General features: G+C 70.6%; 2 protein-coding genes across 5 annotated transcripts; one reads left to right on the top strand and one right to left on the bottom strand.

Annotated features, from left to right (window-relative positions):
* Window positions 1-422: 422 nt before the first annotated feature.
* On the bottom strand, window positions 423-12,121 carry MCM7 (minichromosome maintenance complex component 7). 2 transcript variants are annotated; one of them, XM_039499984.1, is made up of 16 exons: window positions 11,599-12,121; window positions 10,464-10,543; window positions 10,165-10,329; window positions 9,963-10,087; window positions 9,663-9,843; window positions 8,797-8,934; window positions 8,466-8,615; window positions 8,200-8,314; window positions 7,347-7,478; window positions 7,144-7,227; window positions 6,642-7,035; window positions 6,471-6,554; window positions 4,362-4,530; window positions 2,944-3,053; window positions 2,251-2,422; window positions 423-464 (listed from the first exon to the last, which is right to left on the bottom strand). In XM_039499984.1, exons 1-16 carry the CDS (start codon window positions 11,627-11,629, stop codon window positions 438-440), a joined length of 2,157 nt encoding a protein of 718 aa, XP_039355918.1. In that variant the 5' UTR covers window positions 11,630-12,121; the 3' UTR covers window positions 423-437. The 2 variants fall into 2 exon arrangements, with proteins under 2 accessions (XP_039355918.1, XP_039355917.1); XM_039499983.1 differs by lacking the exon at window positions 423-464 and having other exon boundaries at window positions 1,950-2,422.
* AP4M1 (adaptor related protein complex 4 subunit mu 1) lies at window positions 12,093-20,778 on the top strand. 3 transcript variants are annotated; one of them, XM_039499985.1, is made up of 16 exons: window positions 12,093-12,141; window positions 13,322-13,387; window positions 14,280-14,374; window positions 14,640-14,746; window positions 14,861-14,957; window positions 15,123-15,233; window positions 16,799-16,879; window positions 17,623-17,685; window positions 17,862-17,928; window positions 18,022-18,075; window positions 18,152-18,258; window positions 19,052-19,143; window positions 19,221-19,265; window positions 19,405-19,455; window positions 19,544-19,661; window positions 19,935-20,778. In XM_039499985.1, the coding sequence occupies exons 2-16, from the start codon at window positions 13,330-13,332 to the stop codon at window positions 20,124-20,126; spliced, it is 1,338 nt and encodes a 445-aa protein (XP_039355919.1). In that variant the 5' UTR covers window positions 12,093-12,141; window positions 13,322-13,329; the 3' UTR covers window positions 20,127-20,778. The 3 variants fall into 3 exon arrangements, with proteins under 3 accessions (XP_039355919.1, XP_039355920.1, XP_039355921.1); XM_039499986.1 differs by lacking the exon at window positions 19,405-19,455; XM_039499987.1 differs by lacking the exons at window positions 12,093-12,141; window positions 13,322-13,387; window positions 14,280-14,374; window positions 17,862-17,928 and having other exon boundaries at window positions 14,391-14,746.
* The last annotated feature ends 801 nt before the right edge of the window (window positions 20,779-21,579 follow it).

The raw sequence follows: 21,579 nt of genomic DNA, 5'->3' as shown, positions 1-21,579 counted from the left end.
GCCCTGTGGGTGTAACTCCCGCAGACCAGGGGGATCAGACCGATGAACCCAACTCTGAGGGGAGGCAGTAGACACGTGGCCAAGGGGGACCCAGTGGATCCAGTGGACTTAGATTCCCAGAAAGCCTTTGCCCAGCCCCCTCCCCAAAGGCTCGTAGGCAAAGTCAGCTGGGACGGGACAGGAGGGGAGGTCCCCTCCTGGATCAGTACCTGGGTAACAGGCAGGAAACAAAGGGGTGGAACAAATGGGCAGTTTTCAGCGTGGGGAGAGGGAAATCGTGGTGCCCCCCAGGGGTCTGTGCTGGGGCCCATCCTATGCCACAGAGTCATCAACCATCTGGCTAAAGGGTGGAGAGTGAGGTGGCAACATCTGCGGATGATACAAAACTGCTCCGGATAGTTGAGTCCCCGGCAGCCTGGGACGAGCTGCAAAGGACCTCACAGAACTGGGTGACGGGGCACAACCTGGCAGGTGAAATTCAGGGTTGATCAATGCAAAGTGATGCACGTTGGAAACCATCATCCCAACTCGACCTGTGCAGTGATGGGGCCGAATGAGCTGCTACCGCTCAAGAGATCTTGGAGTCACTGTGGGGAGTTCTCTGCAAACACCTGCTCAAGGTGCAGCCGCAGCCCCGCTCCCCCCGTGTCTGGAAGCCCCCGGCCAGGGCTAGCGCCAGTCACACGCTCTCGCACTCCAGGGCCTGCAGCGTTGGGCGCCGTGCTGGGCACCCTGGCTCCGAACAGCCACACAGGTTTGAAATGGGAAAGGCAGAGTGAACAGCAACAAACCTTACGCGGGTCCGGAACAGCTCCCGCCGCAGGAGGTTAAAAAGGCAGAGCTGACCCAGCTCCATAAAGTCAGGCGGGATTTGGAGAGTCACGAAGGGAGTGTTATTTCCTCCCTCTCCTGCCAGGGGCTGAGGCCACCCATTGACATGAACAGGCAGCGGGTTTAAGACAAACACCAGGACGTATTTCTGCACCCGGCGCACTGTTAACCTAGGGAACTCCTCGCCAGGGTGTTGTGAAGGCCCAGACCATACCAGGGCTCAAAGAACTAGCGAAGTCCCTGGAGGACGGGCCCGTCCATGGCTACTAGCCAGGCTGGGCAGGGCTGCCCCCTCCTGTTCTGCGCGGCCCCAGCGCTGCCCGGGAGCCGGTGGGAATTGCCTGGGCTACCCTTTGGGGGCCTGTTCTGGAGCCCACCTCCCCTTGGAGAGCATGAGGAGCTGCCAACCCCCACCCCCCCGTGCCTTTCCTCAGGGCCAGACCGGCCCCCGGGGCGCACGTTTGTCCCCTTTCCTCCTACGTCCGCTTCTCTAACCCCCCCAGGGGCCCCACCTGCTGCCGCTCGCCAATGGCCCATGTGCAGGGGGACCGAGCTGTGGGTACTGGGGGCAGGGAAAGGAACCGGAGACCCCAGCAAGGAGCCCCTGAAGCGGGGGGAAAACGCGCAGCCGCTGGGTTAAGCACCACCCCATGGGCACCCCCTTGTGTATTTATCCTCTCCCCTGCGCTCGGCTGGGCCGGTTCCCCCCATGGCAGAGCTGAGAACGGAGAACTGAGGCGCCCGCCCTCAGGCCCCTCCTTCTGCTCCTCGTTTCTATCCCCTGTCTAGGGCTTTCGCCCAGTGGGGCTGGGAGCCAGGACGCCTGGGTTCCTGGCCGCAGGGGGGGCACGGCCCTGGGGCTCACCCGCTTTGCCCCACGGCGCAGAGGAGGAGATGGGGTGAGGTGCTCACCCGCTGGCCTGGAGAGGAGCTGCCGGGTGAGACGGGCCCTCAGGCAGCACCTCACGGCGGAGCAGGGGGGGCCCAGGTTCACGGCCCCTGCTGCCCCGCCTGCTGGGAGGCCAGGCTGACGCTGCCCCCAGAACGGAGCCAGAGACGGAGCCCACCCCGGGCAGCAGCTCCTCCCGCCCGGTCGGCCCCCGGCACCAGCAGCGCCGTAACATACAAACACTGGTTTATTGGTAAGAGAACAAGCCATGACAGGAGCCCCCAGGCCACAGGCCTGGCCTCCCCCACCCCACGGCACAGAACCGAACAGAACGGGGGCAGGGGTCTGGCCTCAGCCACGGGGGAGCGGGGGGCAGCTGGGAACAACCAGGCCAGAACCTGGCCCGGGGTGCGCGCCCCAGGGAGACGACCCCTCTCCCCCCACCCTGGGGGCTAGAGCCAGGGGCAGAGAGGGCCCCTCCCGCGCCCTGCGGCTCAGACGAAGGTGATGCGGGTCCGGGCCTGGTTCACCTGCCAGACGTTCAGCTCCTCGTACTCGTCCAGCGCGGCCTGGAACTGGGCGGGGGTGAAGCCCTTGGAGACGCAGCGCTGCTCGGCCTCGGCGTAGCGCACCGAGCGCCCGCCCGCCCCGCCCGCCAGCTCCCGCACCGCCGCGAAGATCACGTCCGCCGCCCGCTGCGGCCTGGGGAAAGGGGGGAGAAACGGGTCAGCGCTGCCCCTGCCCCGGTGCCGCCTCGGGAACCCCCGCACCACCACCCGACTAGCTCCCGCCCGCCCCGCCCGCCAGCTCCCGCACCGCCGCGGAGATCACGCCCGCCGCCCGCTGCGGCCTGGGGAAAGGGGGGGAGAAATGTGTCAGTGCTGCCCCTGTCCCAGTGCCAGCCTCTGGGAATCCCCCCCTCCCCTGCACAGGGTCCTAGTCCCTGTCTCTGGGAACCCCCCTCCCCACAAATCCCTACTACCCCAGTCTCGGCTTCTGGGAACCCCACCCCAACTGCCCCCAGTCCCAGCCTCCGGGGCCACCCCCCACACCCCCTCCTGCACTGGCCCCAGTCACAGCCCCTAGGACTCCCCCTCCCCGCCCCCATCCGCAGCTTCCTTGGGGCTGGGGGGAGAGGAGGATGGAGCCACAGGACCTAACCCAGAGCACCCTGCCCCCCGCAGGCCCCTTGGCTGTAGGTGTGTGGGGAGTCCGCGTCTCACCTGCTTTGCTGACTCTTGTCCCCCAGCAGCGAGTCCTTGGACATCTCCATGAGCCGCATGGCTTCGTTCACGTCCTCCTTCTCCACCACGTCCACCAGCCGCAGCCGGGCCTGGAGGGGAGGGGGTCAGCGTGGGGCGCGCTCTGCCCCCCAGCGCCCACCCATCCCCGGCAGATGCCCCGGGCCGTTTCCGGCCAATCCCGACCTCCCCAGCCTGGGGGGGGGGCTCCACCCCCACCCCCACGGGCCGACGAGGGGTGTCCGGGGGGCTCACGAAGCGCTGACCCGGCAGTAGTCAGCTGCACACGCTACCTGCACGAACAGCACTTTGGAGCCTCTGGGACGGGCCGAGCGGTTCCTGCTCCGGGCCGGCCGAGCCCCCCCCTCTGCCCCTGCACCCGACGCCAGCAGCCCCCCAGAGCTGCAAGCCCCCACACTGCAGTAGCAACCAGACGCCAGCTACCTGCACTGTCAGCACTTTAGCCCTGTGGAGCCGGGAACGGTGCCCCCCCTGCGCCCCAGCCGGGAACGGTCCCCCCTGCGCCCCAGCCGGGACACGCGCTCACCAGGGCGCTGGCCAGCCCCGTGCAGCCGGGAACGGTTCCCCCCGCCCCGCCCACCAGGGTGCTGGCCAGCCCCATGGAGCCGGGAACGGTGCCCACCCCCCCGCCAGACGCTCACCAGGGCGCTGGCCAGCCCGTGGAGCCGGGAACGGTGCCCCACCCCGCCAGACGCTCCCCAGGGCGCTGGCCAGCCCCGTGGAGCCGGGAACGGTGCCCCCCCCACCCCGCCCGGCGCTCACCAGGGCGCGGGCCAGCCCTGTGGAGCCAGGAACGGTGCCCCCCCGGCCAGGCGCTCACCCAGCCCCGTGCAGCCGGGAACGGTTCCCCCCGCCCCGCCCACCAGGGTGCTGGCCAGCCCCATGGAGCCGGGAACGGTGCCCACCCCCCCGCCAGACGCTCACCAGGGCGCTCACCCAGCCCCGTGGAGCCGGGAACGGTGCCCACCCCCCCTGCCAGACGCTCACCAGGGCGCTCACCCAGCCCCGTGGAGCCGGGAACGGTGCCCCGCCCGGCGCTCACCAGGGCGCTGGCCAGCCCGTGGAGCCAGGAACGGTTCCCACCCCACCCCGCCCGGCGCTCACCAGGGCGCTGGCCAGCCCCGTGAGCCGAACGGTGCCCCACCCCGCCCGGCGCTCACCAGGGCGCTGGCCAGCCCCGTGGAGCCGGGAACGGTGCCCCCACCCCGCCCGGCACTCACCAGGGCGCTGGCCAGCCCGTGAGCCGGGAACCGTGCCCCCCCGGCCCGGCGCTCACCCAGCCCCGTGGAGCCGGGAACGGTGCCCAGCCCCCCGCCCGGCGCTCACCAGGTGCTCACCCAGCCCCATGGAGCCGAACGGTGCCCCCGCCCGGCGCTCACCAGGGCGCTGGCCAGCCGCAGGATGCCCAGCAGGGTGCGGGCCGACGTGAAGGTCGTGTCCTTGCTGGCCCAGGCCTCCTTGCGCATCTCCACGTAGGCGGCTGTGATGTAATCGGCCAGCGCCTCCGGCACGGCCGGCTGCTTCCGCTTACACATGCCGATGTAGCGCCTGCGGGAGGAGGGGAAGATGGGTTAACATGGCGGGGGGAATCTGCCCCCCCAGCAGGACGCTCAGGGCATAGAAGCCTGGCTCCCAGCCCCCGATACAACCCACCAGCCCCCACTCCCCTCCCAGAGCCGAGGAACATGAGAACAGTCAGACTGGGTCAGAGCAAAGGCCCATCCAGCCCAGGGTCCTTTCTGCCGACCGCAGCCAGTGCCAGGTGCCCTGGAACGAACAGAACAGGGAATCCCCGAGTGACCCAGCCCAGGTGCTGGCAAACAGAGGCTACGGACACCGTCCCTGCCCAGCCTGGCTAGTAGCCATCGATGGGCCCATCCTCCGGGATCTTTTCTAGTTCTTCTTTGAAGCCTGGTATAGTCTTGGCCTTCACAACATCCCCTGGCGAGGAGTTCCACAGGTTAACAGTGCGTCGGGTGAAGAAATACGTCCTTGTGTTTGTTTTAAACCCGCTGCCTGTTCATTTCATTGGGTGGCCCCTAGTTCTTGTGTTATGAGAAGCAGTAAATAACACTCCCTTATGTACTTCCTCCGCACCCGTCACGATTTTATAGACCAGAGGTTCTCAAACTGGGGGTAGGGACCCATCATGGGGCCGTGAGGTTATTACATGGGGGGTTGCGAGCTGTCAGCCTCCACCCCAAATCCAGCTTTGCCTCCAGCATTTATAATGGTGTTAAATATATTAAAAAGTGTGTTTAATTTATGGGGGGGAGGGGTGTTGCGCTCAGAGACTTGCTGTGTGAAAGGGGTCACCAGTACAAACCCCTGTTCTAGACCTCGTGCGTCTGCTCCCTGAGGCGTCTCTGTTCCAAGCGGAACAGTCCCGGTCTGATCAATCTCTCCTCACACGGCAGCCGGTCCGGACCCCTCAGCAGTTTTGTTGCCCTTTTCCGAACCTTTGACAGTCCCCCTAGATCCTTTCTGCAATGGGGCGCCCCATCGGCACACAGGGTTCCAGGTGTGACCGTCCCATGGATTTACAGAGACGCAACAGGATATTTTCTGTCTGATTCTCTCTCCCTTTCTTAATGATTCCCAACATTCTGGTCGCTTGATTTTTTGAGTGGATGTTTGCAGAAAACTCTCCACAGTGACTCCAAGATCTTGCTTGAGTGGGAACAGCTCGTTTAGACTCCTCATTTTTTAGGTATAGTCGGGATCATGTTTCCAATGTGCATCACTTTGCATTGATCAATATTCCTTCCCCGAGCCAAGGAGAGAACCCAGGAGTCCTGGCTCCCAGCCCCCCTGCTCTGACCCACCAGACCCCCTCCCCTCCAGGTGCCGGGGAGAGAACCCAGGAGTCCTGGCTCCCAGCCCCCCCTGCTCTGACCCACCAGCCCCCACTCCCCTCCCAGCGCCAGGGGGAGAACCCAGGAGTCCTGGCTCCCAGCCCCCCTGCTCTGACCCACCAGACCCCCTCCCCTCCCGGTGCCGGGGAGAGAACCCAGGAATCCTGGCTCCCAGCCCCCCCTGCTCTGACCCACCAGCCCCACTCCTCCCAGCGCCAGGGAGAGAACCCAGGAGTCCTGGCTCCCAGCCCCCCTGCTCTGACCCCCCAGACCCCTCCTCCAGGTGCCGGGAGAGAACCCAGGAGTCCCGGCCCCAGCCCCCTGCTCTAACCACCAGCCCCCACTCCTCCCAGTGCTGGGAGAGAACCCAGGAGTCCTGGCTCCCAGCCCCCACTCCCCTCCCACAGCCAAGGAGAGAACCCAGGAGTCCCGGCTCCCAGCCCCCCCTGCTCTAACCACCAGCCCCCACTCCCCTCCCAGTGCTGGGGAGAGAACCCAGGAGTCCCGGCTCCCAGCCCCCCCTGCTCTGACCCACCAGCCCCCACTCCCCTCCCAGAGCCGGGGAGAGAACCCAGGAGTCCTGGCTCCCAGCCCGCCCTGCTCTCACCCCCCAGGGCCAGGCTGAGCTCTCACCTCATGAGCTTCATGTCGAGCTGCTGGAAGGCGCAGGGCGGCTGCCGGCTGTGCTGGTGGACGTAGGTGATGTGCTGGGCCAGCCTGTGGGGGCGACATGCGTTAGGCTGCTGCCCGGATGCCCCGCCCCGGCCCCCTTAGCAGAGAGGGGGCCCCCCCCCCGGCTCTCACCGCAGGTCGTTGTCCCGGTCGGGCCGGTCCTGGATGAGCCAGAGCAGGTCGAAGCGGGAGAGCAGGGCCGCCGGCAGCTGCACGTTCTGCTCCAGGCTGCGCTTGGGGTTGTAGCGCCCGTAGGCGGGGTTGGCGGCCGCCAGGATGGCGCAGCGGGCGTTGAGGGTGGCCAGCACGCCCGCCTTGGCGATGGAGATGGTCTGCTGCTCCATCACCTCGTGGATGGCCGTGCGGTCGCTCTCCAGCATCTTGTCGAACTCGTCGATGCAGCAGACGCCCTGGTCGGCCAGGACCAGCGCCCCCCCCTCCAGGGCCAGCTCCCCCGTCAGCGGGTCCCGCAGCACGGCGGCCGTCAGCCCCACGCCCGACGAGCCGCGCCCCGTCGTGTACTGACCTGGGGAAGGGGGGACGGGAGTCAGGGGGTCGCAGCCGCAGTCCCCACCCCCGGCACTGCCGGGAAGCCCCTGGAGGATGCACCCAGCCAGGGTGGGCTGTTACTCACTGCGGGGGGCCAGGCGGTCGATGTAGGAGAGCAGCTGCGACTTGGCCACGCCCGGGTCACCCATCAAGCAGATGTTGATGTTCCCTGGAGCAAGACAGCGAGGAGCTGGGTCAGCATCAGAGCAGCCCCCCTCCCCCCATACACCCCCCGGCGTCCTCCCCCGCCGCCCCCCTGGGGTTCCGTTCCCTCCACCGCCGACTCACCCCGAATCTTCATGCCCCGGGGGTTGCGGTCCACACCCCCCACCAGCAGCAGCAGCAGGGCCTTCTTGACGTCCTCGTGCCCGTAGATCTCGGGGGCTATGGAGGCTGCCAGCTTGTCGTAGAAATCTTCCTCTGCACGCAGCGGGGCAGGAGGGCGTCAGCAGGGCGGGGGGTCCTTGATCCATGACCCACCCCCCCAAACAGGCCGGGGGGGGGCGGGGGGCAGCAGGAGGTGCCAACAGGGGAGAGCAGGCCCTGTTCGTCCTCCGTCAGCTGCCCCACATGCCACCGGCCCAGGGGGCGGGCAGGAGGTGACGCAGGGTACAGGGTGGGTGGGGATCACACCTGCCCCACACTCCGCACACCCAGGGGGCTGGCAGGAGGTGACGCAGGGTACAGGGCGGGTGGGGATCACACCTGCCCCACACTCCGCGCACCCAGGGGGCTGGCAGGAGGTGCCCCAGGGCTACTGGGGGCGGGGGGGAGGGAAACCACACCTGCCCCACACTCCGCGCACCCAGGGGGGTTGCAGGAGGTGACGCAGGGTACAGGGTGGGTGGGGATCACACCTGCCCCACACTCCGCGCACCCAGGGGGGTTGCAGGTGCCACTGCAGGGTACAGGGTGGGTGGGGATCACACCCGCCCCACACTCCGCGCACCCAGGGGGCTAGCAGGGCTACGAGGGGTGTGTGGGGGGGAAATCACACCCGCCCCACACTCCGCGCACCCAGGGGGCTGGCAGGAGGTGCCGCAGGGCTGTGGAAGCTCCCCAGGCCCCAGCATGGCTGTGTGTGGGGAGGGGGAGGGCAGGGGATGAGCAGGGCTATGGGGGGGCAAGGAGGGGGTTTCACCTGTGATCTGGCGCAGCTCGTCCTCCGTCAGCTCCCCTGAGCCCAGCTCGTCCTCCTCGCTCTTGTTCATCTTCACGATGCGATGCGCCTCCAGGTAGGTCTCGGAGAGCAGCCCCTGGCAGGAGCAGGGGGGCAGGTCACTCCAGGGGACCCGACCCGCCCAGCACCCACCCACGGCGTGAAAGGTCCCTCCCCTGCCCCCCAGAACTACCCCAGCAACTGGCAGGGGAGGTGGGCCGGCCCCCTGCCCCCCAGCCCGCTCTCACCTGGGCTATCTGCCGGAAGCCAGCTCTCAGCAGGGGCAGGAAGACGCCGGTGATGCTGACGTGGTCCCCGGGCTGGGCCAGCCGCGTGTTCTCGCCGTGCACAGCCACGCTGATGGAGCGCGGGAGGTGCCCCACCGGCACCTGGTCGCTCTGCATGGGGAAGAGGGAAAAATCAGCCCCGATCCAGCCACAACCCCCCCTCGGGGGACCAGCCTCCCCCACCCCCGGCAGAAACCCCCTGAACCAAATTGGGGGGGGCATACCAGGGAGCCCAGATCAATCTTTGGGGCGCCCCATTCACATGCCCCAACTCCCCACCCCCCCCACTCACATGCTCCTGCATCTTCAGCTCCTGGAACTTGATGAACTTGGAGCCGCGGCTCTGCAGGTAGAGACGCCCCCCGGAGCGGTTGGTCTGGCATTCCTGGCTCGGGCACATGATCAGCGGCATGAAAGTCGGGGACTGGATCTGCGAGGGGGGCGGGGGAGAAAGAGGGTCAGACACACCCCCACCTGCCCGGTGGCTAAACAGGGGACTCGGCTGCTCCCCCACGCCCAGGTGGGGGGCGTGACAAAGCGAGAAGGTTTGTAATTATTTAACGAGGCCTCTATGTGCCTCAGTTTCCCCCGGGGGGTTACCTGGCTACCCACTGAGGGGAAGGGGCTGAAGTCTGCTCTGAGGGCGGATTGAAAGACACAGGTGTGCGCGTCACCTCCCTGTCTGGGGCGGGGGGGATGCAGCCTCGTTAAGGAGCTGGATGAAACAGACCCAAACCCACGCGGGGGCCAGAGAGGGAGCAGAGACCCCAGCTGGAGAACGAAGGCGGGAAGGTGAGGGGGAAGTGCTGAAAACAGGGAACCCTACAGCCTGGCGTGGGGAACTGCCCTGGGCTGACGCTTCCCCCTTGCGTTCTCCCTGCTAAGCCCCAGAGTGCTGCCCGGGGCGCGCTGGTCCCCGCAGGACGGACAAGCCTCTCCCAGGGCTCCGTCTCGGACTCACTGCCCAGAGCTGGTGGTGGGACGCGCGGGGGCTGCAGCCCCACGAGGTGGTGAGGCTGTGTGGTTCCCCGGGGTCCGGCACATCCAAGAGGCTGCCCCAAGAGACCGCGCAGGCCCCGTAGCTCCGGGACAGGGCGCTCGGCCCGGTCAGCTCCCCCCGAGCTGACAGACAGCAGCCCTCCCTCCCTGCCCGCTCACCGGCTGGTAGGTCTCCGCTCCGCACTGGTCGCAGCTGTAGGTGGCCACCACCATCATGGGCTTGACCTCGGTGACACGGGTGACGATGCCGCGGACGGTGACCAGCTTCCCGATGCAGTCGGCCTTCACGTCCCGGATCACGCGGGCCTTGGAGCTGGACGGGGCTTTGAAGTACAGCTCGCTGCGGCAGCAGGGACAGGCGGGGAGGTTAAGGGGGCCAGAGGGCTGGGAGACCCAGGGGCCGAGAGGTGGGGGGAGGGAGCCCGAGAGGTCAGCGCCCCCCCGGCTCCAGGCACTCACAAGCGGCGCAGCAGCTCCGGGGGGTACTGGTTCTGGGGGCCGTGCGTCTCCCCCGCGTCCCGGCCGCGCTGCTCCAGCATCAGCCGGTGCTCGATGTACACATCCAGGACGTCCTTGTTTACCACCTGGGGGGGCGGAAGAGGGCTCCGTCAAGCACGGCTCTAGCCCCCCACTCCCGCCCCACCTCGCCAGCGCCCCTCACCTCCCGCTCCTTGTGCTGGGGCAGCAGCTCGTGCACAGCGTCGGCGAAGAGGCGGGCGTAGCGCTTGGCGTTCTCACACACGGCGTCCACCAGCTCGGGGTCCTCCTCGGCCACCTCGTCCAGGTCAACGTACAGGGCCACCTGCTCCCGGTGAGCCAGAGACACCTGGGGGGGGGGCAGGGAGGGGTGCTGGGCTGAGCTGCGGGGCTGGGGGAGACCCACAGCTGCCTGGGGGGGTGGGAGAGAGGCTGGGGCAGCCGGGAGCAGTGGGGCGGGTGGGGGTGGCGCGGGGGTCTCACCAGCTGGTCCCGATACGGGAACTCCTTCTTGCCGAGCTCGCCATCCCGGCAGAACTCCTGCAAGAAGCGCTTCACCTTCTCTGCGGGGCGAGAGTGAGAGACGGTCAGGCCCGGGGACCCCCCCACACACACACACGCACACCCTGATTCGTCCCCCGGCTTCCCCGCAACAACCCCCACCCTGCCACGAACCCCCCTAACCCCCACAGCCAGCCCCTCACCGCCCCCTCCCTACACCGAGCTTACCCCTCAGCACCCCCTCCCCCTCCCTGGGCCGGCCCCGATGTGCCCCCTCCCTCCCCGCTCATCCCCCCCATAGCGCCCCTCATCCCCCCTCCCTCCCCCCCATACCGACCCCACCTCCCTCCCCCGCTCATCCCCTCCCTCACCCCCCAGCACCCCCCTCCCCCTCCCTGGGCCGGCCCCAACGTGCCCCACCTCCTCCCGCTCATCCCCATAGCGCCCCTCATCCCCCCATACCGACCCCACCTCCCTCCCCGCTCATCCCCTCCTCACCCCTCCCCTCCCTGGGCCGGCCCCAACGTGCCCCACCTCCCTCCCCGCCCATCCCCCTTAGCGCCCCTCATCCCCTCCTCCCTCCCCCGTACCGACCCCACCTCCTCCCCGCCCATCCTCCTCCCCCCCACCGACCTCACCCCACAGCACCCCACCCCTCCCTGGGCCGGCCCCTGATGTGCCCCTCCTCCCCGCCCATCCCCTTAGCGCCCCTCATCCCCTCCTCCCCGTACCGACCCCACCTCCTCCCCGCCCATCCCCTTAGCGCCCCTCCTCCCCGGGCCGGCCCCGATGTGCCCCACATCCCCCAGTGCCCTCCCCGCCCCCCACTGACCCCGCCCTCCCGTGTAAACAAAGCGGCACGTGGAGGCGGCGCGCGCACAGATCCTCCGCCCCGCCCACCCCGCGGACGGACACTGTTCCGCCGGGCGCTGAGGCTCCGCCGTGACATCACTTCCGGGGCGACGCCGCGTCCCGCCGCGCGGGAGCCGGATCCCCCGCCCCGCCCCGCCCCCCGGCCGCGCTGCAGCCAATGGCGGCCCGGGGCCCGCCCCCGCCGCCGGCCCGCGGCCCATAGGAGCTCGCCGCCCCCCGGGCCGGCCGCGTGGGCACCACCCACCTTTCTCCGCGGCGTAGTCTCGGGGCGCCATGGCGGGGGGGGTCCCTCAGTCCCAGGCGTTCGCGGCCCGGTGGCTACGGGTCCCCGTTAAGGTCCGTCCCGGCCGTTCGCGGCCCGTTGGCTACGGGTCCCCGCTGGGGTCCGTCCCGGGCGTTCGCGGCCCGTTGGCTACGGGTCTCCGCTGGGGTCCGTCCCGGCCGTTCGCGGCCCGTTGGCTACGGGTCCCCGCTGGGGTCCGTCCCGGCCGTTCGCGGCCCGTTAGCTACGGGTCCCCGCTGGGGTCCGTCCCGGCCGTTCGCGGCCCGCTGGCTACGGGTCCCCGTTAAGGTCCGTCCCGGCCGCTGCCGCCCGACACCGCTCCCGACTCTGGCTGCTGCCGCGGCCGCCGCAACCAAAAGTGGCGCGAAACTAGAGACGCCCCGCCTACCACGTGCCTGCCCCGGGCCAATCAGTGCCCGGCACGTGACCCGCCCGGGCCGCCAATCGCAGCCCGGGCAGAGCGTCGCCGTCACGTGACAGCGCAGCGGCCAGCGCCGGACCCAGGTTCGTGCGGAAACGGCGGGACCCCCCCCAGCCCCGCCCCCTCTTAAAGGAGCCGCGACCCCGGGGCGGGTCCTGTGCCGGGGGCCGGGACCCGGGAGGGGGTCAGGCGAGGGCGGGGCCCGGGGCGGAGCCGGGGTAGGTTGGGGCGGGGCCCCGGGCGGGGTCCAGGAGTGGGGGCAGGGGCGGGGTCACCCAGGGGAGGGAGCGGGCGTTGGGTTGCGGTGCCGGGGGTTGGGGGCGGGGTCTGCGGGGGCAGGGGCGGGGCCTCGGCAGGGCGGGGCCACGGGAACAGGGGCGGGGCCACGGGATGGGGCGGGGTCTCGGGACAGGGGCGGGGTCACATGGACAGGGGCGGGGTTACGGGATGGGGCGGGGTCACGGGGACAGGGGCGGGGTCACGGGATGGGGCGGGGTCACGGGGACATGGGCGGGCTACGGGATGGGGCGGGGTCACGGGACAGGGGCGGGGTCACGGGATGGGGCGGGGTCACGGGGACATGGGCGGGGCTATGGGATGGGGCGGGGTCACGGGGACAGGGGCGGGGCTACGGGATGGGGCGGGGTGTTGCGCAAAGGCCGGGCTACGGGATGGGGCGGAGTTACGGGACAGGGGCGGGGTCACGGGGACATGGGCGGGGTCACGGGAACAGGGGCGGGGCTATGGGATGGGGCGGTGTTGGGGCAAGGGCGGGCTACGGGATGGGGCGGGGCTCCAGAGGTTGGGGCGGGTCTTGGCAGCAGGGGCGGTGGCTACAGTTTTGGGCCGGGGTCTCAGGGCTGAAGGGGGGGGGTCCCTGGTTGTGGGCGGGGTCGGGGGAGGAGGAGCGTGCCCCCTGAGTTTGGGGGCGGGGTCGGGGAGGTAGGGGCGGGGCTCCAGAGATTGGGGGCGGGGTCTCGGCAGCAGGGCCGGGGTCTCAGGGCTGAAGGGGGTGGGGGGGTCCCTGGTTGTGGGCGGGGTCTCGGGGAGGGAAGGGGCCCCAGGGGCAGGGCTATGGGTTGGGGTCAAGGTCTCGGGGGCAGGGGTGCTGCTGAAGGGAGCGAGGTCTCGGGGCGGGGCCCCAGGGTTGGGGCTGGGCCTCAGGGCAGGGGCGGGGCTACTGGTCCCGGGGTGTGGCTGATGGGGGCGTGGCCCCGGTTTGGGGGCGGGGTCCCACTCACTCTCCTCCCCTTCCCCCCACAGGCCCAGTGATGTTGTCGCAGATTTTCATTCTCTCTTCCAAAGGAGACAGACTCGTCCACAAGGACTGTATCCTGCCCCCCCCGGAACCCCCCTGCCCCCCCGGCTCCTCCGTGTGGCCCCCCTGTGCCCCCCAACCAGCTCCTCCCCAAGGACTGTATCCTGCCCCCAGAACCGGCCTGCCCCCGGCTCCTCCGTGGGCCCCCTGTGCCCCCAACCAGCTCCTCCCCAAGGACTGTATCCTGCCCCCGGCTCCTCCGTGTGGCCCCTGTGCCCCCAACCAGCTCGTCCCCAAGGACTGTATCCTGCCCCCGGAACCCCTGCCCCCGGCTCCTCTGTGTGGCCCCCTGTGCCCCCAACCAGCTCCTCCCAAGGACTGTATCCTGCCCCCGGCTCCTCCGTGTGGCCCCTGTGCCCCCAACCAGCTCGTCCCCAAGGACTGTATCCTGCCCCGAACCGCCTGCCCCCGGCTCCTCCGTGTGGCCCCCTGTGCCCCCAACCAGCTCGTCCCCAAGGACTGTATCCTGCCCCGAACCGGCCTGCCCCCGGCTCCTCCGTGTGGCCCCTGTGCCCCCAACCAGCTCCTCCCCAAGGACTGTATCCTGCCCCTGACCTCCTCTGTCCCCACTTGGCTCCTGACATACCCTCCTCAGCCCCTGTGCCCTCCCATTCCCGACCAACTCCTCCCCACGGGCTGTATCCTGACCCCCTCCAAGTTCCACCTAAACCATCCCCCCAGGCCAGGGGTCATATCCCCCCCTCTCCTCACCACTGGTCCCCGTCCCCCCCGCCACCCCCTGGGAGCCTCCTCCCCCAGAGACGTCCCGCAGAGCACCCTGCCCCGGGAGAGCCACTGCTGGGGGGCCGCCAGACCCCGGGGCTGCCGCTGGGCACTGCTGGGGGGGAAGCTCACAGCCACCCGCCAGCCTGCTGGGGTCATTTCTCCTTATCCCACCCCCAGTCCGCGGCGAGGCCGGCGGGGGCAGCACCGATCTGGTGGACACTTTCTATCGGAAGATCACGGCCCTGCCCAGGGACCAGGCGCCCGTGTTCATGGTACCAGGGGGAGGGGGGCTGGGTTGAGGGTCGCTCTGGTAACAGGGGAGGGGGTGTTGCTATGGGGATGTCTCTACGGTAACAGCAGCGGGGAGCATCCCGCGGGTCGCTATGGGAACAGGGGAGGGGGTGTTGCTATGGGGATGTCTCTACGGTAACAGCAGCGGGAACAGGGGGCATGTCTGGGTGGTAACGGGGGGGGCACTGCCCTGGTGGGGCAGGGGGGGCTCTAACTCTGCTTGTGTTCCCCCTCCCCGCAACGCAGGCGCACGAGGGGCTGCACTTCGTCCACGTGCGTCACGCCGGCCTCTACTTCGTGGCCACGACGGGGCACGACGTCTCCCCTTTCACCATCATCGAGTTCCTCAACCGGTGAGGCGGGGGGGGGGGGGAAGCCACAGCCCCCGGGGGGGGGACCCGGCTCAGGGACTGGGGGGCAGCAGCCGGCCGCGCCCTCACCCCCCCCGTCTCCCTCCCTCCCCGCAGGCTGGTGACGCTGATCCGCGATTACTGCGGCTCCCTCAGCGAGAAAACCGTCAGCCTCAACGTCGCCCTCATCTACGAGCTGCTGGACGAGATGCTGGTGGGTGTGGGGGGTGGCCGGGCCTGGCATGGGGGGGGGACGTTCCCCCGGTCAGACACCCCAGCTGGGGCACCGCTGGGGGGGAAGCTCGCAGCGCCCCCCTCCCTTGCTGCTCGTGGGGGTGGAGCCGGCCCCTCCCCCTCACTCTGTGCCCCCCCCCCCCAGGACTACGGCTACGTGCAGACCACGGCGCCCGACGTGCTGCGCAACTTCATCCAGACGGAGCCCGTGCTCAGCAAAGCCTTCAGCCTGCTGGACCTGGGCAGCGTCGGCCTGGTGAGCCCGGCCCCAATCCCTGCCCCCAGTGCCCCCGGGCCTGGGCAGCGTCGGCCTGGTGAGCCTGGCCCCAATCCCCGCCGGGTCCCCTGCCCCAGTGCCCCTGGGCCTGGGCAGCGCCGGCCTGGTGAGCCCGGCCCCTAATCCCCAGTGCCCCCGGGCCTGGGCAGCGTGGCCTGGTGAGCCCGGCCCCAATCCCCCGCCGGGTCCCCTGCCCCCAGTGCCCCCGGGCCTGGGCAGCATCAGCCTGGTGAGCCCGGCCCCAATCCCCCACCCCGGGTCCCCTGCCCCCGGGCCTGGGCAGCGTCGGCCTGGTGAGCCCGGCCCCAATCCCTGCCCCCAGTGCCCCCGGGCCTGGGCAGCGTCGGCCTGGTGAGCCCGGCCCCAATCCCCGCGGGTCCCCTGCCCCCAGTGCCCCCAGGACTGGGCAGCATCGGCCTGGTGAGCCCAGCCCCAATCCCCTGCCCCCGGGTCCCCTGCCCCTCCCAGTGCCCCGGGCCTGGGCAGCGTCCAGCCTGGTGAGCCCAGCCCCAATCCCCCGGGTCCCCTGCCCTCCCAGTGCCCCCAGGCCTAGGCAGCATCAGCCTGGTGAGCCCGGCCCCCAATCCCCGCCGGGTCCCCTGCCCCCAGTGCCCCGGGCCTGGGCAGCATCACCCTGGTGAGCCCGGCCCCAATCCCTCCCCGGGTCCCCTGCCCTCCCAGTGCCCCGGGCCTGGGCAGCATCGGCCTGGTGAGCCCGGCCCCAATCCCCGGTCCCCTGCCCCCAGTGCCCCCAGGACTGGGCAGCGCCGGCCTGGTGAGCCCGGCCCCCAATCCCTGCCCCCGGGTCCCTGCCCCCAGTGCCCCCAGGCCTGGGCAGCGTCAGCCTGGTGAGCCCGGCCCCCAATCCCGCCCGGGTCCCCTGCCTCCCAGTGCCCCGGGCCTGGGCAGCATCAGCCTGGTGAGCCCGGCCCCCAATCCCCTGCCCCAGTGCCCCCGGCCTGGGCAGCATCGCCTGGTGAGCCCGGCCCCAATCCCCGCCCGGTCCCCTGCCCTCCCAGTGCCCCCGGGCCTGGGCAGCGTCAGCCTGGTGAGCCCGGCCCCAATCCCCGGGTCCCCTGCCCCCGGGCCTGGGCAGCATCGGCCTGGTGAGCCCGGCCCCGAATCCCCTGCCCCAGTGCCCCGGGCCTGGGCAGCGTCGGCCTGGTGAGCCCGGCCCGAATCCCCTGCCCCAGTGCCCCGGGCCTGGGCAGCGGCCTGGTGAGCCCGGCCCCGAATCCCTGCCCCCAGTGCCCCGGGCCTGGGCAGCGTCGGCCTGGTGAGTGTGGCCCTGAATTCCCCGCAGGGTCCCCTGCACCCTCAGGTTTGGTGAGCATGGCCCCAAATCCCACCCCACCAGTGACTGCCTCCCCACAGACTGAGGGTCTCCTCTTCCCCGGATGAGCCCAGGGGCTCCCCCAGGGAAGGTGTTACCCTGAGGGGTCAGGCCGTGGGGCACCTGGTGCCCCTGACACCCCCCCAGGGCCCGTCCTGCCCCAGGGCTCCCTGCCGGGGCCCTGCTCTGACCCTGCCCCCTTCGGTTTCAGTTTGGAGCAGAGACGCAGCAAAGCAAAGTGGCTCCCAGCTCGGCCGCCAGCCGCCCCGTGCTGCCCCCCCACGGGGACCAGGTGAGACGCCCCCCGAGCCCCCCAGCAGTGCCCCTGCCTCCGGCCGTCACGGGGTCCCCGGGCGCTGCTCTGGGGCTGCTCCCCACCAAGCCAGGCAGGACTCTGGGAGCCTCCTCCCCCTCGGAGCAGCCTGTCTGCAGGGCAAGAAGCTCCCACGGCTTCACCTCCTGGGTCTCTCCTTGGAGCATTCAGCATCCTCTGCCCCTCCGTGCGCTTCCCACAGCGAGTCCCCCCGGCGGGGTCCTGGGGGGGCCACAGGGTCCTGCCCCCCCACTGCGCAGTCAGACTCTCAGCCAGCTAGGAGCACAGCATAGGGCAGAGCTCGTTAGCACAGCAATCAGTGACTTGTGGGGAGGGGAGCCCAGAGCCAGGGCTGGTCCCCCCGCGCCCCAAGCCGGCCAAGACCGACTCGCTTCCAGCTCCCAGGCCCCTGCCCGGGCCCAGAGTCACCTGGTGGCATCCCCCCTCCCCCCCCCCGGGGTCTCAGGTTACACGGGGGGGGCGTAGCATCCCTGCAGGCAGCTGGAGCAGCCCCCGGAAAAGTCACCCCCCCTAGACACTGTGCAATACAGGGGGAAACTGAGGCGCGCACACAGCATTCGTGTGAAACAGTGCGAGTCACTCAGGCTCACGTGCAACCTAACAAGGGAAAATCTTTGGGGGGCGGGGGCGGGGGCACATGGCTCCACCTTCCCCGCCCTGCCCGCAGCCCTCACCCGCTGCCCGCCCCTCTCCCCCCGCAGGGCGCCCGGAACGAGGTGTTTCTGGACGTGGTGGAGAGGCTGACGGTCGTCATCGCTGCCAACGTGAGTCGGGGGCGGGAGGGGGAGGTGTCCGGCGCCGGAGCCCTGGGCCCCAGCCCGCAGCCCCCCGCCCGTGACGGACCCACAGGGTCTTAGCAAGGCCCCGGCCCCCCCGGGGGAAGCTGCTGCGGGCTGGTTCATTGTCGGGGACTCACCCCCGTCCCCTCCTTCCCGCCCAGGGCACCCCCATGAAGGCCGACATCCAGGGAGAAATCCGCCTCAAGAGCTACCTGCCCAGCTGCTCCGGTGCGTAATCTCTGCGGCCCCCGGCCCTGAGGCGGGCCCGCCCCCCGGGGGTGTGGGGCAGCTCGCCCGTGACGCTCTCCCCTCTCCCCGCAGAGCTGCGCATCGGGCTGACGGAGGAGTTCTGCGTGGGGAAGTCGGAGCTGCGAGGTGAGTGGGCGGGCGCTGGTCTCCGCTCCGCCTGGCGGGGGCGCCCGGGCTCTGACCCCCCCCCCTCTCCCCGCAGGCTACGGCACCGCCGTCCGCGCCGACCAGTGCGCCTTCCACAGCTCCGTCAAGCTGGACGAGTTCGAGAGCAGCCGCATCCTCAAGGTCACCCCCAGCCCGGGGGAGGTGAGTCCCGCGGCCTGCCCTGACCCCCACTGCAGCCGGGCGCCCGGGGCAGGGACTGGGGGGGGTGTGAACCCCACAGCCTGCGCCCGGGGCAGGGACCGGGGGGGCGAACCCACAGCCTGCGCCCGGGGAGGGGAACCCACAGCCTGCGCCCAGGGCAGGGACCGGGGAAGGCGAACCCCACAGCCTGCGTCCAGGGCAGGGACCGGGGAAGGCGAACCCCACAGCCTGCGTCCAGGGCAGGGACCGGGGGGGCGAACCCACAGCCTGCGCCCGGGGCAGGGGCCGGGGGAGGCGAACCCCACAGCCGGGGCAGGGACCGGGGAAGGCGAACCCCACAGCCTGCAGCCGGGGCAGGGACCGGGGGGGCGAACCCACAGCCTGCAGCCGGGGCAGGGACCGGGGGAGGCGAACCCCACAGCCTGCAGCCGGGACAGGGACGAGGGGGGCGAACCCACAGCCTGCGCCCGGGGCAGGGACGAGGGGGGCGAACCCCACAGCCTGCACCCAAGGCAGGGACCGGGGTGTGTGTGAACCCCACAGCCTGCAGCCGGGACAGGGACGAGGGAGGCGAACCCCACAGCCTGCGCCCGGGGCAGGGACGAGGGGGGCGAACCCACAGCCTGTGCCCGGGGCAGGGGCCGGGGGAGGCGAACCCCACAGCCGGGGCAGGGACCGGGGAAGGCGAACCCCACAGCCGGGGCAGGGACGAGGGGGGCGAACCCACAGCCTGCGCCCGGGGCAGGGACGAGGGGGGCGCGCCCGGGGCCTGACCCCGCTCTGCTCTCCCCAGCTCCCGGTGATGCAGTACCAGCTGTCAGACGACCTCCCCTCGGCCCTGCCCTTCCACCTCTTCCCCACGCTGGAGCGGGACCCCACGGGCAGGTGAGCGAGGGGGGCAGGGGGGAGCACAACGCCCCTCGGCCCAGCCCCTCGGCCTCACCCTTCCCCTCTCCCCACAGGCTCCGCGTCTACCTCAAGCTCCGCTGTGACCTGGCTCCCCAAAGGTAAGAGCCCAGGGAGCTGGGAGGCTCCGTGGGGTGGGACGGCCCCGGCCGGCCATGCCCCCCCCCGCCCAGCAGGCTCCCAGGCTGGGGGGAGACGCTGCCCCCCCAGCCCCAGTTCACCACTTTCTCTGCCCTCCAGCCAGGCCCTGAACGTGCGAGTCCAGCTGCCGGTGCCCAAGGGGGTCGTCAGGTGGGTCTCCCCTCGAGTACCAGGGGCTGCAGCCGGGGGTGGGGGGCGGTGCCGCGGCTCCCACCCCTGACTCGCTCCTCTCCCCCAGCCTGGCCCAGGAGCTGAGCAGCCCCGAGCAGACGGCCGAGCTGCAGCCCAGCCTCAAGGCCATTCGCTGGGCGATCCCGCGCGTCCAGGGGGGGTCCCAGCTCTCCGCTCTCTTCAAGGTAAAGCCGGCCACGGCGGGGGGAGCCGGCCCCAGGCCAGTGGGGGGGAGGGGTGGGGCAGCCCCTGCTGGGGTTGGGGGGATATACCCCTGTGCTGGGGAGACACAGGGGAGCCCCTGCCCTCTGGAAGGAGCAGGGGGGGTAGGGGCAGGCTGGGGCTCCCCCGTCTATACTGGGGTTGGAGGGGTGACATCCCCACCCCGCAGAAGGGGGGCGCTGTGCCCTGCTCTACCCCGGGCTATAACCCCCCCCACTCCCACTCTCTCCCGGCAGCTGGAGATCCCAGGGCTGAGCAGCTCCTCGCTGCTGGAAGTGGGGCCCGTGAACATGTCCTTCGAGCTGCCCATGCACACCTGCTCCGGCCTGCAGATCCGCTTCCTGCGCTTCACGGCCCCACAGCCGGGGCTGCCCCACCGCTGGGTGCGCTACGTGTCTCACAGCGACTCCTACGTCATCCGCCTCTGAGCCCGGCCTCACCGCTGGGTGCGCTACGTGTCTCACAGCGACTCCTACGTCATCCCCTCTGAGCCCGGCCCCACCGCTGGGTGCGCTACGTGTCTCACGGCGACTCCTACGTCATCCCCTCTGAGCCCGGCCCCACCGCTGGGTGCGCTACGTGTCACACGGCGACTCCTACGTCCTCCCCTCTGAGCCCAGCCCGGCCCCACCGCTGGGTGCGCTACGTGTCACACGGCGACTCCTACGTCATCCGCCTCTGAGCCCGGCCCGGCCCCACCGCTGGGTGCGCTACGTGTCACACGGCGACTCCTACGTCATCCCCTCTGAGCCCGGCCCGGCCCCACCGCTGGGTGCGCTACGTGTCACACGGCGACTCCTACGTCATCCCCTCTGAGCCCAGCCCGCCCCACCGCTGGGTGCGCTACGTGTCACACGGCGACTCCTACGTCATCCCCTCTGAGCCCGGCCCGGCCCCACCGCTGGGTGCGCTACGTGTCACACGGCGACTCCTACGTCATCCCCTCTGAGCCCGGCCCGGCCCCACCGCTGGGTGCGCTACGTGTCTCACAGCGACTCCTACGTCATCCGCCTCTGAGCCCGGCCCCACCGCTGGGTGCGCTACGTGTCACACGGCGACTCCTACGTCATCCCCTCTGAGCCCGGCCCCACCGCTGCGAGTGCGACGTGACACACGGCGACTCCTACGTCATCCGCCTCTGAGCCCGGCCCCACCGCTGGGTGCGCTACGTGTCACACGGCGACTCCTACGTCATCCCCTCTGAGCCCGGCCCGGCCCCACCGCTGGGTGCGCTACGTGTCACACGGCGACTCCTACGTCATCCGCCTCTGAGCCCGGCCCGCCCCACCGCTGCGCGCCACGTGTCACACGGCGACTCCCACGTCATCCCCTCTGAGCCCGGCCCCACCGCTGGGTGCGCTACGTGTCACACGGCGACTCCCACGTCATCCCCTCTGAGCCCGGCCCGGCCCCACCGCTGGGTGCGCTACGTGTCACACGGCGACTCCTACGTCCTCCCCCTCTGAGCCCGGCCCGGCCCCACCGCTGGGTGCGCTACGTGTCTCACAGCGACTCCCACGTCATCCCCCTCTGAGCCCAGCCCGGCCCCACCGCTGGGTGCGCTACGTGTCACACGGCGACTCCTACGTCATCCCCTCTGAGCCCGGCCCCACCGCTGGGTGCGCTACGTGTCACACGGCGACTCCTACGTCATCCCCTCTGAGCCCGGCCAGCCCCACCGCTGGAGTGCGCGACGTGTCACACGGCGACTCCTACGCCCTCCCCTCCGAGCCCGGCGTGGCCCCTCCGCTGGGTGCGATACGTGTCTCACAGCGACTCCTACGTCATCCCCCTCTGAGCCCAGCCCGGCCCCACCGCTGGGTGCGCTACGTGTCACACGGCGACTCCTACGTCATCCCCTCTGAGCCCGGCCCGGCCCCA

The sequence above is a fragment of the Mauremys reevesii genome, linkage group 14 (genome assembly GCF_016161935.1).
Source record: "Mauremys reevesii isolate NIE-2019 linkage group 14, ASM1616193v1, whole genome shotgun sequence".
Classification (NCBI taxonomy): Eukaryota; Metazoa; Chordata; order Testudines; family Geoemydidae; genus Mauremys; species Mauremys reevesii.
This window is presented reverse-complemented; position numbering and strand designations above follow the sequence as displayed.